This window comes from Rana temporaria, chromosome 12 (genome assembly GCF_905171775.1).
Source record: "Rana temporaria chromosome 12, aRanTem1.1, whole genome shotgun sequence".
Classification (NCBI taxonomy): Eukaryota; Metazoa; Chordata; class Amphibia; order Anura; family Ranidae; genus Rana; species Rana temporaria.
Genome location: NC_053500.1, coordinates 137,597,016 through 137,615,206, shown reverse-complemented (window position 1 = coordinate 137,615,206; position 18,191 = coordinate 137,597,016). Strand labels below are relative to the sequence as shown.

General features: G+C 44.7%; 1 protein-coding gene across 3 annotated transcripts in view; it reads right to left on the bottom strand.

The window, feature by feature from the left end:
• Positions 1 to 11,170: 11,170 nt before the first annotated feature.
• SPAG9 (sperm associated antigen 9) overlaps positions 11,171 to 18,191 on the bottom strand; it is a 72,195-nt gene continuing 65,174 nt past the window's right edge. For all 3 annotated transcript variants that reach the window (XM_040330900.1, XM_040330902.1, XM_040330901.1), the window contains 3 exons: positions 16,432 to 16,608; positions 13,931 to 14,068; positions 11,171 to 11,806 (listed from right to left, as the gene is read on the bottom strand). In XM_040330900.1, the coding sequence (XP_040186834.1) occupies positions 11,685 to 11,806; positions 13,931 to 14,068; positions 16,432 to 16,608 (437 nt within the window). In that variant the 3' untranslated portion in view covers positions 11,171 to 11,684. The remainder of the gene's footprint in view (positions 11,807 to 13,930; positions 14,069 to 16,431; positions 16,609 to 18,191) is intronic.

Sequence of the window (18,191 nt, the reverse complement as noted above, 5' to 3'; positions counted from 1 at the left end):
CTTAGGCCCCTTTTATACTGGGGCGGGAGCCACGGTGGCGGTATAGCGGCACTAAAAATAGCGGCGCTATACCGTCGGATTTGCCGCGGGATTCGGCCGCTAGCGGTGCAGTATTAACCCCCGCTAGCGGCCGATAAAGGGTAAATACCGCCCACAATGTGCCTCCGCAGAGGCGCATTGCGGGCGGTATTGCCGCGGTTTCCCATTGTTTTAAATGGAAAGGAGCGGTATACACGCCGCTCCTCTCACCACTCCAAAGATGCTGCGGACAGGAGATTTTTTTCTCTCCCGCCAGCGCATCGCCTCAGTGTGAAAGCCCTCGGGCTTTCACATGGAGTATGCAGTGCAGGAGTTTTTCAGGCGCTATAGTAGCGCTATTTTTAGCGCTGTACCGCCTGAAAAACTCCTCAGTGTGAAAGGGGTCTTAGGTTCTGAAAGGGGTAAGAGCAGGGGATGGAAAAGCTGAAAACACCATCACTCAGAAGCTCTTCTGAGAGAAGAACCAACTTTGGCTGACAGGATAGGAGATAGAGATGGCGCCACTAAGTGCAGCATTACACAGTTTATTAGATCAGCACAATTAACACTTACAAGATGAAGGTGTGCAACAGGGCTTATCGGACAATCGTAGTTCAAGATCAGGTTTCTGCCCCTGTGGCTCCAAGTTCTCTTGCGGTGCAGGAGCGATAGGAAGGATCAATGACCGATAGGAGAAGGATCTGTCATCCAGTGGTGGTGGTGGAACAAATGCTGTGCTCGTGGACCGCACAGACCAGAAGTGACGCCAGAATGTGGGCGGTAACGCGCTTCGGAGCATACATATATACAGCCAGTGGTGGATTTAGGTTTTGTGCTGCCCTAGGCCTGAATAAACTCCTGCACCCCCTAATTTAAATATGACCCACCCATTTCTGTCAAGACCACACCCCTTGCTGTTAAAGACCCGCCCTGACATTTTCAAATCGGGGTTGTGGGCCTGGGGGTGGGGGGGCAATGAATTCCCTTAATTTGCATAGATTTCCTCTCACTTCCTGTTTGGCTATGGGGCAGGAAGTGAAGGGAAATCTCTGCAATGGAACAGGGATGGTAAAAAAACTGACAGGGGCTATAACCCTCCCTACTCTATCCAAAAAAAGAAAAAAAAAAAAAAGTGTCGCCTATAGTTCTACTTTAAGCACACATTTCTGATAATTTGATGGAGGAGAAAACATAGCACAATGAGGAAGGTTTGTGGTCCAGGATGATAGGAAAGTCAAAATGAGAAGAAGCACAGTTGCGGAATGCTGACCGCCCGCCTATCGGAAGCAGTGCGGCCGCTATATGGGGGCGCTAGACTAATTTGCTTCTCGGCCCAGTCCGCCCCATAAGGCTGGCACTACACTAAGGCTGCTTACACACGATCAGTCCATCCAATGAGAATGGTCCGACGGACCGTTTTCATCGGTTCACCGCTGAAGCAGACCGATGGTCTGATGTGCGTACGTATACACCATCGTTTCCAAAACCGATCGGGTCCAACACGGTGACGTAAAACACAACGACGTGCTGAAAAAAATGAAGTTCAATGCTTCCAAGCATGCGTCGACTTGATTCTGAGCATGCGTGGGTCTGGAACCGATGCTTTTGCGTACTAACCATCGGTTTTGACCTATCGGTCAGGCGTCCATCGGTTCGATTTTAAATCAAGTTCTCTGTTTTGAGACCGATGGGGCGTACACGCGGTCGGTTTGGACCAATGAAACTGAACTTCAGCCCGTTTTCATCGGTTTGGACCGACCGTGTGTACGCGGCCTAACAGTGTAGTGAAAGCCGGCAGGGACTCTTTACGTGCTGCCCCCTTGCAAAGTGCTGCCCTTGTTGGCCTAGGCCAGGATACAGCGGCGCGTACCGCCCACATTATGACGTCACTTCTGGTCTGTGTGTTCCACGAGCACCGCATGCGTTCCAACGCCGGACAACAGATTCTCTTAGCGCTGCTGGGCGACAAAGGGAACTCAGAGCCACAGGGGCAGGAATCTGGTCTTCGGCTATGATTTTCAGATGAGCCGTTACACACCTACATCTTGTAAGGGTTAGTAATTGTGTTGCTCGAATAAACTGTGTAATACTGCACTTGGGAGGCGCCTTCTCCATCTCCTATCTTACTAAAATAAAAGCAAAAAAGCAAATGAAAAAAGAGAAAAGAATGAAGACACTCAACTGCATGTCATTTCATATACATATTTATATATATATTTACACACATATATACCATGTACAAAGCTACATTCTATACCCCCCTGGGGAAGGGGGGTCATTGATGGAAATAAATACTCCAATCCCTACATAAAGAAAATGATATTTCCCGTTTGCAAAGTTCGCTCTTTCCAAATAACAGGCAGCTTTTTAATAAATGTATTATCTATAGTCAGCTTAGGAAAGATTCAAACATAAGACGGCAATGAAGGATTAAAACAAAATCAAAAAACATGATTAGAAGAAGTTAAGAAAAAAAATTGTAAACACAAAATAGACAAAAAAAAAAAAAAAAAGAAGATTTAGCAAAAAAATTCCTTACAGGGAATAAAAACATTTCTGCAAGGCATCAATTCTCATCCTTCTTGTCAAAGCCATTTTTATCATCGTCAACAGAAACATACGATGTAAAGCCCCATTTATTCAGTTATATTAAATCCTTTGGTACATTTGTAATTAGGATGGAATAACTCTAGAATGTTTTTTTTTGTTTTTGTTTTTATGGAGTTGTGATGTTTCCTTCACATGGAAAAGACATCTATGGTACATGTGTGATGCTTCAAAAAGATAAAATACAACTCTCTATCCAAACATGTCATACATTGGTTCATCTTTTCTTTTTTTATATATAAAAACATAGCCGATAGGTCTATAAGTACAATAACATTGTGAGCACATTAGCGTGTGAAATATATGTATATAAACAAGTTAGTGTTACAGTATCTCAAACTTATATAAAAAGTTATTTTAATATTATATAAAATACAATTCAGCAATGCATGACTCAAGTTTTAAAGAATGTACAGGTCTGACTTCTGCTAGGACAATTATTATACGAACAAAGTGCAAAAAAATCCACCCAATAGGTTTTGGCAGAAGTATTAATATAGGTTTTGAAACTGAAGAAAATGTATGTAAATTACAAAAAAAAAAAAAAAAAAAAAAACAAAAAAAAAAAAAAAAAACAAAAAAAAAAAAAAAAAAAAAAAAAAAAAAGAGCTTACCCTTTCTTTTAAAAAGTTAGTAAAAAAAAAAAACTTACCAAATAGTCATGTAAAAAACAAAAAGCAAGTACATTCCATGGAAATTGACTTCGATATAAGTGACATTAGATCTTCATTCTACAGATAAAGTGATATACGTGAACAAATGACAGATTAAATGAAAAAGCCAAAATTGTCCAATGAAAAAAAAAAAAAAAAAAAAAAAAATTAAGCACACCCTTAAGTTTGCCACCACTTTAAATCCATTAAATTAGAATCCAGTGGTCCAGATTAGGTGATTAGAACCCTCCACAGGGAGCACGAAGGTGGAACCCGTCTTATTTTAACCTTCGCCATCTCAGATTGGGTATTCTCGTCTCTGTTGTGTCATCATGCCAAGATAATAGAGCTCGCTAAAGCACGGTCCAACTGTATGGCCACAATTGTCTGACGCATGTGTTGTGTCAGATAATCCGACCGTGTGTACGCTCCATCAGACAATTGTTGGCTGAATTAACGACAACAAAAGTTGGCTGTTCATGCTCACCTATATTTTGGGCAATAAATCTGTTACGTCGGGTTATCTGATCGTGTGTACGCAAGTCTGTCCAACTAAGATCCAAAGTACAAACACGCATGCTCGGAACTAATGCTAAAACATTAGACAACAATAGCAGAAGTTGCCCAAAAGGGTGGCGGTAAAGGGCTGAAAAACGACGTGGTTTGGTGAACGTTGGCTGAAAATGTTGTGCCGCGTGTATGCGGAACAAGTTCACGGCCAACGCCCTTCGGACCAAAATCCACAGAAGGGTCGGAAGTCCGATCGTGTGTACGAGGCTTAAGGCCCTCAGAAATAAAGTTGTGGATAACTACGACTCTGGCAAGTCATCTAAAAAAAGATTGCCAAATGATTTGAAATCCATCATTCCACTGTAAGGAAAATAATCTACAAGTGGTGTCCATTTCAAAAACCGTCAGTATGTCCAGGACTGGCCGGCCCAACAATTTGACCTGGCTGGCAGAACACGGTAACTACTAAAGGATATAGCCACCGGTAGTAATCGCATGTAAAAAATAAAACAGGCTGGTCGAACAATGGATAGACATGGGTACAACTAGCCTGCCTATAGATGTCAGTCCTTGCTGAATCGGTCAAGATTCGATCCATTTATGGTGGTCAACTTTGGATGTACAAAAAGAACACTAAAGTGATTGCAAAGGCAGAAGGTTTATCTTAATACATTCTATGAATCAAGATAAAAAGCCTTGTGTGCAGAAGCCTCCCTAATACTTACCTGAGCCCCCTCTAGATCCAGCAATGTTGTAGGACTGTCTCAGCTGCCTGGGACTCCCCTCCTCATTGGCTGAGACAGCAGCGCAGCACCATTGGCTTCCACTGCTGTCAAAGTCAGTCAGCCAATGAGAGAAAGGAGCAGGGCCGGACGGGGACGCGGCTCCGTGTCTGAATGGACATAGAGCTGTGGCTCGGCTTCCCCCATAGCAAACTACTTGATGTGGGGGCACTTAACAGGAGGGAGGGGCTAGGAGCAGCGAAGAGGGACCTCCGACTTAGAAAAAAGCTTCCTATGCTACTTTGGGGTGACTTTGGAGCGGCTTGCATTGACTTCTATACAGAAGTTGTTTTGCAAGCTGCGCTGAAGTCGTGCTGTATGGGGCGGCTTCAGAGTAGAACGACTTTAAAGGGACTGTCAGTGCCGATTTATACAGGGGCGGCTTCAAAAAAATATTTGTTTGCCAAGAAACTTGTAGGCAAAGACCAGGCCTTCTGGAACAATGTGCTGTGGACTGATGAATAAAAAGATAAAGAGCTGTTTGGTCACAAGCAGGTGCAGACATTTTTGGCACAAACCAATGACAGCATTTCAGGAGAAGAACATCATACCAACCCGTGAAGCCTGGTGGTGAAATAACCGTTTTTGGTTCGCTTTGCTGCTTCAGGGCAGCTTGCCGTCATCAAATCAGCAATGACCATATCAATGTGCGCTTGGTGAGAATGTTGTTGATCTGGAAAGGGATTTTCAAAGACAATGATCCAAAGTACACTAGCAAGTCCACCAAATGAAGGGTTATGTACGGACCCTAGTCAATGCCCCGATATAAATCCCATTGAAATGTTGTGGGGGATGGGATATGAAACATGCAGTCGACACAAGGAAACCAAGATAAATCTTAAAACTGAGGGAATTTTGCATGGTTAAAGCTCAATTGCAGGCATACAATGTGTCAAGTCTAATGAGATGCATGCCACCTCACAGACCTATCCATTATTCAAATTTGACAGGTTTATTGTGCTTCAGGGAGATAACTTCTGGAGCTCCGAAGCCGCTATACTAGCCTCTCCCTTTCTTCTGCCCACTCACAGAAGCCTTTGTATTCACAAAATACAAAGCCTTCTATGAATGGGCAGCTGCTGTGTGTGCTTCTCTCCTCTCAGATCCTCTGAGAGTGCAATAAACCTGTCACATAAGTAATAGAGAGAAGTCCAAGAGTTGACATGCACCTAATTGGACTTAACTCACCGTGTACCTGCAAAGTTTCTGAATTATTGGTATCCAGCTTTAAGTGGTCAAACATTTCAAAGGGCCAGAGAATGGTGGGCAGTTCTATAAAACTCCTACAAGATTCAATTACTGCTAAACACCAGTTTGAGGCCATGGGTGTGCTTAATTTTTCCAAAGTTCACCATCAATGTTTTTGTTAAATAATTGAACTCTCAAATCTTCCTTGCGTTTCTATTAAACGTACATCACATGTATCTGCATGAATTGTGTAAATGGCTCTTTGACTGTTTTTATATGGTGGAAAAGTAAAAATTTCCCCGGAGGGTACTTACTTTTTTTCACATGACTACCCAACAAGATTTTATTTTTTCCTTTTTAATGAAATCCTTCATTTTTCGATTAAAAAAAAAAAAAAAAAAAAAAGGAAGAAGACTATATGGGTAAAAAATGAAATAAAAAAAGAATAAACAAAAAAGGTAAAACTGCGTTGGAACTACGCATACTAAAAAAGGTTAATCGGCTATTTTAGCAATTATAGAATACGTTAAAAATGTAAAGTGCTAGTAAGTGGCAGACAACACTTTTCTGAAACAGCATGTTCGTGGTACATGGTTTTGTTCTGAAATCTAAGCGGAGGAACAGGAGGAGAGAACAATCCAGAATTCTGTTCAGGGATTTTACAATTGTCGCAAATCAGAATATCTGGAACATAATACTGAAGAAAAAAACAAAGAAAAAAAAAAAACACAACAACAAAAGAATAAAAATAAAAACCAACCACACAAGTCTAAAATCTCTATTGATTTTTTTCTGTAGCGCACAATTCAGCGTTCTCCAAAATTGCAGATTTGGGAAGGCGTTTTCCTACTATAAATCGTGTCACTCCGACAAACAATTCTATCCTTTGAATGGCACAAGCTTTGAGCATAGGAGGAATACCAAAAAGAATTACAAATTCGGAAAAGTGAATATTTTTCTATGCTTCTATATCGATCGTGTTTAAGGCTCAGCAAAGCAAAAAACGCAAAGCTTCTTTAAATACGGCAACTCATACAATAAACATCTGGAAACTTTACAGATCGGAGGCTTATCAGTCGCCGCAGTTGGGTTGCAAGCTTAAAGCGGCGTTCCACCCAAAAATGGAACTTCCGCTTTTCGGACCACCTCTCCTTCCGGTGTCACATTTGGCACCTTTCAGGGGGGTGCAGATACCTGTCTAAGACTGGTATTTTCGCCCACTTCTAGGAATACACTCCTGCCGCAGTCACGCCCCTACCCGTACCCCTCCGCTGTCTTCTGGGAAACACACTGGCCCAGATTCTCGTAGGGCTGTTTTACGTTGCGCGGGCGTAGCGTATCGTATTTACACTACGCCGCCGCAACTTAGAGAGGCAAGTGCTGTAATCACAAAGCACTTGCGTCCTAAATTACGGCGGCCTAGCGTAAATGGGCCGGCGTAAGCGCGCGTAATTCAAAGTAGGCTGGTAGGGGGCGTGTTGTATTCAAATGAGGCTTGACCCCATGTAGATGCATGGCCAAACGAACGGCGCATGCGCGCACATGCTCAGTATCACGTCGTATTTACGTCCAAAGATACGCTGGCTCAATGCCTGTGACGTGAACGTAACTTACGCACAGCCCTATTCGCGTACAACTTACGCAAACGACGTAAAAAGATACGCTTGTTCCGACGTCCATACTTTGCACGGGCTACGCCACCTAGAGACCAGCTTTAACTTTACGTCAGCCTATCTCTTACGTAAACGGCGTAACTAATTGCGACGGGCGTACGTACGTACGTACGTACGTACGTACGTACATCGCCGTATCTTGCTCATTTACATATTCAATGCGGAAATCAAGGAAGCGCCACCTAGCGGCCAGCGTAATTATTGCACCCCAAGATACGACGGCGTAGGAGACTTACGCCGCTCGTATCTTGGCCAAATCTATGCGTAACTGATTCTATGAATCAGGCGCATAGATACGACGGCGGCCATTCGGACCTACGACGGCGTATCTGAAGATACGCCGTCGTAAGTCTTTGAGAATCCGGGCCACTGTTCCCGAGAGACAGCGGGGACCAGTGACGGCGCACCGCGCTACTCACGCATGCGCAGTAGGGAACCGGGCAGTGAAGCCGCAATGCTTCACTTTCCGATTCCCTAACTGGAGGATGGTGGCGGGTGCAGCCGAGGGACGAGCGATTGCGCTGGACAGGTAAGTGTCCATATTTAAAAAAAGTCAGCAGCTGCAGCATTTGTAGACTGTAAAGTAGCACGACAAGCCGTTCCTCATGATCTCCAATGACAACCATTCATATTGGTGCGACTTCAAAGCAGTCCCTGCACTACTCTGGTCCGACCTTGATGCGAGTTTAGGTTCATAGACCTCAAACCTCCCTTTAAATCGCAGCAAAATCATGGCGGCGAAATCGCGCTAGTGTCAAAGGTGCCCCAATGGGTGGATGACAGCCTGGAAGAGTGGGTGTTCCTAGGCAGGCTTTAACGTCCACATGTGATGCTGTGCCTCCATAATGGAAAGAACTGAAATCCAATGGATGAAAGGGGGCGGAGCCAGGGACAGCAAGGTTGGGGAGGAAGGGGCTACATGATACTGAACATCCTCTAGTCAGAAAGTGAGGCGGGGCTCTGACTAGAGGAAGCAATTTAATTTACTGGGGAGGAGCCGGTACAACCGCACAAGACTGAAGGGAAGGCCGGAGTTCAGCTTTATGCAAATCTTAAAAAGTGTTACCAAAACAGGACCTGCATTTACTATATCTGCTCTCCCACAGTGCACAGAACATGGAAATGCAATTATTTTAGTAAATCTCAAACTGCTAAATACCTTTACTCATCAGTATATAGCAGTCTTGTGACTTCTATCAGTGTCTGGTTAAAGCTGTTAAACTAAAGGCAGTCCAATACTTTCCAACATATTAGACAAAGCAGCGAACACAATTTAAATAATAGCAGCAGGTTTTAAATCAAAAATGTAATATAACAGACTTTAGGGGGCCAGACTATGGTCAGTAGGAGGTGGCTCATAATGGATATTAGGGATAGGAATAAAGTCCCACCATTGGTGTAAGTGGAAGGCAGTGTCCCATTGTAGGTGTCAGTGGAAGGAATAGTGTCCCCCATTGTAGGCGTCAGTGGAAGGAATCGTGTCCCATTGTAGGTGTCAGTGGAAGGAATAGTGTACCCCATTGTAGGTGTCAGTGGAAGGAATAGTGTACCCCATTGTAGGTGTCAGTGGAAGGAATAGTGTCCCCCATTGTAGGTGTCAGTGGAAGGAATAGTGTCCCCCATTGTAGGCGTCAGTGGAAGGAATAGTGTCCCCCATTGTAGGTGTCAGTGGAAGGAATAGTGTCCCCCATTGTAGGTGTCAGTGGAAGGAATAGTGTCTCCCATTGTAGGTGTCAGTGAGAGGAATAGTGTACACCATTGTAGGTATCAGTGGAAGGAATAGTGTCCCCCATTGTAGGTGTCAGTGAGAGGAATAGTGTCTCCCATTGTAGGTGTCAGTGGAAGGAATAGTGTCTCCCATTGTAGGTGTCAGTGGAAGGAATAGTGTCCCATTGTTGGCGTCAGTGGAAGGAATAGTGTCTCTGAAAGTCTTGGGAGTTGGCGGACTCGGCCTTCTGGTTAGGTTCACCGGCTCTCATGGGGTCTCCCTTCATAGACGGACACAGCCTTCTTTGACCTTAGGGTTATGCTTCTCTCCTGGTAGGAAGAAGCATAACCCTAAGGTCAATGAAGGCTGTGTCCGTCTATGAACGAAAGAGAAATAGCGTCTGCAAAGCGACCTGAAAATTGCCGCTGGAGTGCTTTTACACTGGAGCGGTGCGCTAGCAGGGCAGTAAAAAAGGTCCTGCTATCAGTATCTTTGGAGCAGTGAAGGATCAGTGTGTGTATACCGCTTCTGCCCATTGAAATCAATGGGGCACTGCGGCTATTCCGCTGGCAAAGCGCCTCTGCAGACGGTGGTGGTTTAACCCTTTTCTCGGCCACTAACGGGGGGTAAAAGCACCCCGCTAGCGACTGAATAGCAACACAAAATTGAAGGTAAAGCAGGGCTAACATTTTTTAGCGGCGCTTTACTGTCGACGCCGCCCCAGTGTGAAAGGGGCCTTAAAGTAAACCTGCCGTTTTGCTCTATTCTCTGAATGGGCCAACGTTGCCCAGGTAAAAATATTTCCTGCTGCAGCAGCTCCATCTATACATTTACAGCCCAGTTGGGTGGATCAAACACTTTTTAGTCTATTAAAGTTAAAAAAAAAAAAAAAAAAAAAATACACTCACTCTCCAGAGGGTATAATTGCCCTGCAAGCCATAAAGATAACAGACTGCATTTTCCGCTCATCAAAATATGAAATTGTGGATGGAACCTAAATAATGTACAAATATATATAGTTGTAAAAACTTGCTTTAAAAAATTTTCACTGCAATATTAAAAAGCAATTAAAAAAAAAAAAAAAAAAAAAAAAAAAAAAAGCTGCAAAGCCAAAACCGTTATAAAACGAGGAGGATGTTAACGCTTGGATATTCTCGCACTTGCACTCACCTTCCAGCCAGGCGCATCGGAGCAGCCTGGGTACAACCGTTCATAAGAGACATTTAAAGACCCGTACACACGATCGGATATTACAACAACAATTGTGTGATGGACGAGTTTTGTCGGATAATCCGACCGTCTGTACGCTCCATCGGACCATTGTTGTTCGGAATTTCCGACAACAAACGTTGGTCTCAAATTGTCTGACAACAAATGTGTTCCGTCGGATTATCCGATCGTATGGATTTTAATCCAACGGACTTGTGTACAAAGTAAAAACACGCATGTTCCGCACCAATGCTAACCATAAGACAACATTAGCACAAGATGCCCAAAGGGGGGCGCTAGAGAGCTGGAAAAAATAGGATTTTTGTATTCACCGTAAAATCCATTCTCTGAGTTCATAGACGGACACAGCATCCTTTGACAGTAGGGAAGCGGATATAACCCTACTGTCAAAGGATGCTGTGTCCGTCTATGAACGGAAGAGAAAAACATGCAGTTTCGCGTACGTTGGCGGAAAAAGTTCTGCCGTCTGTATGCATAACAAGTTCACGGCCAACGCCCTTCAGACAAAAATCCACAGATTTGTCCGATGGAAATCTGATCGTGTGTACAAGGCTTTAGGATTTGAACCAACATTCCACCAATCAACAACCATTCTTGCCTGAAGACCTACGCCAACAACCAGTTGTATCCAAGATCACAGGCAGCGAGCTCTCTTCATAGAGCCAACTGCTCCGCAGTATAACCTCACCGCTGTAAATCAAGTTTGGTCCACTAGTTCTATACGCCATTCTTATTTTGGGGGAATAAACATAAATGCGATCACAACCTTTACGCCTACACAGCAAAAAAATCATTACCTTATAAAAGGAAAAAAAAAATGGAATTCATACAGCCAGAACAGTTACAGTAGGAGGAGTTTTCCTTAAATACTCAACCAATATGGATCATGAAAGCCACTAACTTCATGCCACCAATTCGGTTTTCAGAAAGTTTAATTCGGGAGCAGATGTCCCGCCGCGGATATGTTAATTGCGAGATGGCAAAACGCTGGCAAATCCGTACAGAGTACACAATGACGGAGCTTGTTATCGTTAATAAGGGGCGGTGAGCAGGCATTGAACGCCAAAAATCAGAAACTGCAGTGCAAATAAAATAAAAAAATGAAGATGGCTGAAGTATCCACTCGGAATCCACGCCCAGAAAAAAACGCACAAGTTCCTGCGCCAGAACGATGCATTTCAATAGGTTTGTGAGGGTCGTATATACACACAGTCGAAATGTTAAAATAGTTGATAAAATAATTCAGAGTAGAAAAAAAGATGGAAAAATACATCATGCAAAAAAAAAGTCCTTCCGAGTTCCAAGGCCGTTTCCTTCACTCGCTGCTGCCGTTGCACATAACCTGCCAGACGATGAGGTGGCTTCTCTCCACTTTGGCCATGGAAGGATCGAACGGCAGAGATTCTTCTAGATGTTCAGAATCCGTTGCGTCATCACCTGAGGAGGAAAACATGAAATTCATTCTGAACATTACTGCTTCATGTTTGTACGAAAAAGGTTTCAGATTAATGACCGTGCCTAGGGAAAATATAGGAAGCTTTGACCTGAAAATTGCTTCAACCAACCAAAACACCGTTCTATGGATATGGCAGACTGAAGCAGTTTGGCTACAGAAATAATGTTGCAGGGTTCAACTAAGCTTGAAATGCCCCAAGGGTCTCCCCACCTCTTGTACAATGGTGAGATTTCCCCCTTGAAATCTGCATCTCTGCCCCCCCCCCACCACAATGGATAGATTTTCTCTCAGTAGTTTGTGTCTCTGCCCCTCCCACAATGATGAGATTTCCCTCCAGTAGTGTCTCTGCCCCTCCCACAATGATGATTTTCCTGCAGTAGTTTGGGTCTTTGCCCCTCCCACAATGATGAGATTTCCCCTCGGTAGTATAGGTGTCTGCCTCTCCCACAATGATGAGATTTCCCTCCAGTAGTGTCTCTGCCCCTCCCACAATGATGAGATTTCCCCTCGGTAGTATGCGTGTCTGCCTCTCCCACAATGATGAGATTTCCCTCCAGTAGTGTCTCTGCCCCTCCCACAATGATGACATTTTCCCTCGGTAGTATGTGTCTCTGCCCCTCCTACAATGATGAGATTTCCCTCCAGTAGTGTCTCTGCCCCTCCTACAATGATGAGATTTCCCCTCTGTAGTATGCCTGTCTGCCTCTCCCACAATGATGACATTTTCCCTCGGTAGTATGTGTCTCTGCCCCTCCCACAATGATGAGATTTCCCTCCAGTAGTGTCTCTGCCTCTCCCACAATGAGATTTCCCTCCAGTAGTGTCTCTGCCCCTCCCACAATAATGAGATTTCCCTCCAGTAGTGTCTCTGCCCCTCCCATAATGATGAGATTTCCCTCCAGTAGTGTTTCTGCCCCTCCCACAATGATGAGATTTCCCTCCAGTAGTGTCCCTGCCCCTCCCACAATGATGACATTTTCCCTCGGTAGTATGTGTCTCTGCCCCTCCTACAATGAGGATATTTCCCTCCAGTAGTGTCTCTGCCCTTCCCACAATGATGAGATTTCCCTCCAGTAGTGTCTCTGCCCCTCCCACAATGATGAGATTTCCCTCCAGTAGTGTCTCTGCCCCTCCCACAATGATGGCGATTTCCCTCCAGTAGGTTCTCTGCCCCTCCCACAATGAGGCTATTTCTCTCCAGTAGTTTGTGTCTCTGCCCCTCCCACAATGATGCAATTTCCCTCCAGTAGTGTCTCTGCCCCTCCCACAATGAGGCGATTTCCCTCCAGTAGTGACTCTGCCCCTCCCACAATGATGAGATTTCCCCTCGGTAGTATGTGTCTCTGCCCCTCCCACAATGATGAGATTTCCCCTCGGTAGTATGTGTCTCTGCCCCTCCCACAATGATGAGATGTCCCTCCGTAGTTTGTGTCTCTGCCCCTCCCACAATAGTGGTTTTCCTGGAGTAGGTTGCATCTCCCACATTGGGGAGATTTCTGCACAGTTTGGGTCTTTGCTCCGACCACAATATGAGATTTTTCTGCAATAGTTTTTGTCTATGCTGGAAGTGGGGGTGTCACCCTCTCCGATCTGTAACATGTTTATTCTATTGTGTTCCATGAAGGCAATGAGACACCATAAATTTGGCTTAGTAATAGCCACGGCAGCTGGGTAAAAGCAGAGATATCACTGGTGGAGACTTCAGCCGACGTAAGACTGCATGCGATTCAAGTTTCCAGCAACTATACAAAATGAAAACCCCAGTACAAGTGGGAGCAATAGAAATAATGGTCCAATCAGACATAGTGATCACACCTAAACTGACACGGTACAATGAAGGATCAGCATCCCCAGTATCCTGAAACCTTTAGAACAGGGATATGCAATTAGCGGACCTCCAGCTGTTGCAGAACTACAAGTCCCATGAGGCATAGCAAGACTGACAGCCACAAGCATGACACCCAGTGGCAGAGGAATGTTGGGACTTGTAGTTTTGCAACAGCTGGAGGTCCGCTAATTGCATATCCCTGCTTTAGAAGAAGCCAATAGAAGAGTCTCCAACATAAATCCACCATCTTACGATGACACTGGAATTGGTCGCTTACCCATCCTAAAATCGATGTACCCCTCTCCTCCGCTCATCACCAACATGGACTTTTGATTACTCAGCTCCTGCTGTGCGGCGGCACTTTTCTCTCCGGCTGCATCTGGCGTGACACCACTGGACGGGCAGATCACCTGACCTAAGGAAATGACGCATCACCAGATATTCATTTTTTATCAACTTAAATAGTTTCAAGAGTTCTTTAAATTCTATTTTACTTCCAAAAACAATATTTGGTCCTGAACCCAGATGATTCACATGACAAAACGAAATTCCATAAGCACAGGTCACCTTCAGGAAGGAGGGCATGTCAAATGATTTAGATCCAGAGATGGACAGCTGAATGTACAATTACATTTACTGGAAAATTCGTTGGCATCAGTGGGAGGAATATTTGCCCAACACTCATGTCAGTGGAAGGTATAGTGCCCCATCACTCATGTCAGTAGGAGGAATAGTGTCTTATTGTTGGTGTCAGTGGGAGGAATAGTATCCCACCACTGGTGTCAGTGAGGGGGAATTATGCCTCACTATTGGGGTCAGTGGGAGAAATGGTGCCTCATATCAGTGGAAGGTGTAGTCCCCCAAGGGCAAGAGAAAGGTAAGCAAAGGCCCACGGGGCCACAGTTTGGAGACCACAGCTCTAAGTAATTAACCACTTACTGACGGCCGTGGATCTTAATTGCCGGAGGCCGTCTATATATGGCCTCCAGCCACTGGGGGGGGGGGGGGGAACGCGAGCGCCGCCGACGGCTCTGAGATGCCGATGCGCGTCTGGCGGCCGCTATGTCCGCCAAGCACCCGCGATCGTCGGTTACACAGACAAGGACACAGATCGGTCACCTCCCCCAGTCAGTCCCCTTCCCCCCACAGTTAGAAACACAATGCAGGGTACACATTTGACCCCTTCCTCACCCCCTAGTGTTAACCCCTTCAATGCCAGTCACATTTATACAGTAATTAGTGCATATTCATAGCACTGATCGCAGTATAAATGTGAATTGTGTTAAAAGTGTCCGATGTGTCGGCCATAATGTCGCAGTCCCAAAAAAAAAAAAAAAACGCAGATCGCCGCCATAACTAGTAAAAAAATAAATAAATATATAATAATTCTTTTGTAGGCGCTATAACTTTTGCGCAAACCAGTTGCTTATTGCGATTTTTTTTTTTTAACCAAAAATATGAAGAATACGTATCGGCCTAAACTGAGAAAAATTATTTATTTTTTTAAAAAATTTGGGATATTTATTATAGCAACAAGTAAAACATATTGAATTTTTTTTAAAATTGTCGCTCTTTTTGTTTATAGCGCAAAAAATAAAAACCGCAAGGGCGATCAAAAGAAAGCTCTACTTGTGGGAAAAAAAGGACGTCAATTTTGTTTGGGAGCCACGTTGCACGACCGCGCAATTGTCAGTTAAAGCGACGCAGTGCCGGAAGCTGAAATTTCACCTGGGCAGGAGGGGGGTATATGTGCCCAGTAAGCAAGTGGTTAAAGCCAAGTTTGCCTTTTACAGTAAAAGTGGAGATCTGCATAGGAATTCAGCTGTCTAATCTCCAGATCGTATCACTCCGATACAGTTTTTGGTAAAAGTCACCCCGTTTAGACAATTTTTCATTACGTCTGTGTGAATTTCCCACACTTTTACAAGTCTACATTAAAAGAATTATGTAACAAATCAGAGAGACAGTATTAAAAGGACATTTCTAAATGCTCACTGATACACAAGCTATTTTCTCATTTATTAACACGGCTCTTCCATTCCGATTTGTGATCAGTAGGATTTATAAAGCGGTGGTCACTAGGATTTCAAAAATTAGATCTTCCAGAATCCTTGTCTCTGACCCAAGTAAATGGCTTATTCCCTTGTTATTGTTCTCCGACAACCAACTTGTCTTCAGGAAGGATGGCATGTCAAATGATTTAGATCCAGAGATGGAGAGCTGAGGTTTTGTACAAAGGGCACTGTCTTATCTACTACATTCAGAGGCATGCTGGGAGTAAAAGGGGTTATACCTAGCTGCAGGGGTCTGCAAAAGATCTGGGGCTAGAGCCCATAGCAGCGGTCAACTTTTTTGAAGAGGACCGGCTGTGAGGGTGGAAAAACGATGATGTGGAGCAGGCAGAGAGAGATGATGTCATCTCTGCACGTCTGTTTGCTCGCTTCTCTCCCGCCTCTCTCATGCAGACAGCCCACCACATCCACGGCCCACTGGTTAGGCAGGGAGACTCTGGGCACCAGATTTGGGGCTAAAGCCCCAATAGTCACCCCCTAGTGACACCACTGCCTAGCTGGTTACTCCCCCCCAATGTCCAAATTTGTAGGTGGCAGTATAACTCAAGTATCTCCATTTGATTCAACACTGTCAAGGTCTCTAGATCTTAGGGGGGGGAGGGGGTTATTTTATCTCCACAAAATTACATTTGCGCTTTAGAATGCAATATGTCCATTGAACTTAGGCCACCAACAACCCCCCCAGGAGTCCAACACTCCAAATTACCTGGTACTGCAACAAAGAACTTGACGGCATCGCGGTGACCGTGGAAACATAACTGTGCATGTGCCATAGAACAGTACGGTATGAACGTTCCGGGGGTCACCTTATCACTGTTCTCATCGCCGTAGACTCGGATCACGCTCCCTGGACGATTCCCGGAGCCTGGTAAGGCTTTGTTGGCTTGAGATTGGAAGATAAAATGAACAGAGATGCAGTAACCATACACACAGTGGTACCGAGGCACAAAGAAAATGGTCATTTAGGAAGCGCAACTAAAAAGGGGGATACAAAATCGGTTTAGTATTACAAGCACCTGCCTGAACTATTAGAAGAACATGCGAAGATGCTGCAGGAAGAGAGGAATGCGATGTGTTTTTTGTTCATCTAGCACTAATATACGCTCAAGGTGCCCTACTGTGTTTTATAAATGTTGCTTAGAACCTAATAAGCCCCAGACCACTACAGGATTGGTGGAACTAGATGGACTTGGGTGTTTTTCAACCAGACCAACTATGGAAGGATAGATGTTGGCAATTTATTATTGCTCCCCAACAACTGACTTGGCACGGTCTAATCTACCACGATCAGACATATACTACAATGCAATGGAAGCTGCTCATAATTCTGAAATAAGCTGGGACAGCTACTTTTTAATGGTGTGGGCAGCCTTACCAGTCCTGCTTGCATTCATTAAGAGCCTTGAACACACCAACCAGTCCAATCATCTGCTGTTCATTCGTTTGCTGGGATGTATTAAGGAGTGGGATGAAATATCTTTCCTGGAGTAAAGCCCTGTACACACGGCTCAGAATCTCGTCAGGAAAAAAGATTCTCGGCAAGATTCTCTTGCCAGCCGAGTGTACACGCACACACCATTCCAAAAGACAGCCGTTCTTTTAAATGACACAAACGCGGTGACGTCAACTACGACGAGCATGCGCTCGTCACATCCGATGCCGTCGCTGCCTTCTTGCTTCACCCTACCTATGCCTTGGAAGCTACTGTGCATGCGTCAAAGTTATTTCGAGCATGCGCGGGTTTCCATGGAGAGGCAAGAATATACACACGCTTGGGTTTCTCGGCAGGAAAACACTGCCGAGAATCTCACAGCGAGAACATAGAGAGCAGGTTCTCTATTTTTCTCGTCGAGATTCCGGGCAGATTTCTTGACAAGAAACCTCAAAGCCTCGTACACACAGTTTACTCGGTAAGAAAGCTTTGCCAGCAGCTTTCTTGCCAAGAAAACCGTGCGTGTGTACAAGGCTTAAAGGCTGTCTCAGGTTCCCTTCAGTGCAGGCCTCATACATGAAGGTGTCAGCATTTTAACGATTATGAAGGGCAAGATTGCAGTTTAGATTGGACATCACTCCCCATACAGAAACCTTGTGACCAAGTACACACCAAAAATGATTAGTGCGCACACCGTTAAAGTGGTTTTAAGAGAAAGAATAAAAAAAAAAAAATCATGTTCTCTTAACCTGCTCTGTGCAATGGTTTTGCACAGAGCAGCCCCGATTCTCTTTTTTTGGGTCCCCCACACCTCTTGCTATGAGGCTCGCTCCCGAGCCATGCTGTGTGAGTTTATTTACATGGAGAGCGCAACTCAGCCTGGCCCCCGCTCTTTAATGGGCTCACTGGCTGCGATTGACTGTAGCAGGAGCCAATAGCTCCCACTGCGGTGTGAGCCAATAAGGAGCGAGAGAGAGACCCGCTGGATCGAGATGGGGCCCAGATAAGTGTAAGGGGGAGCAGCATCCAAAAAA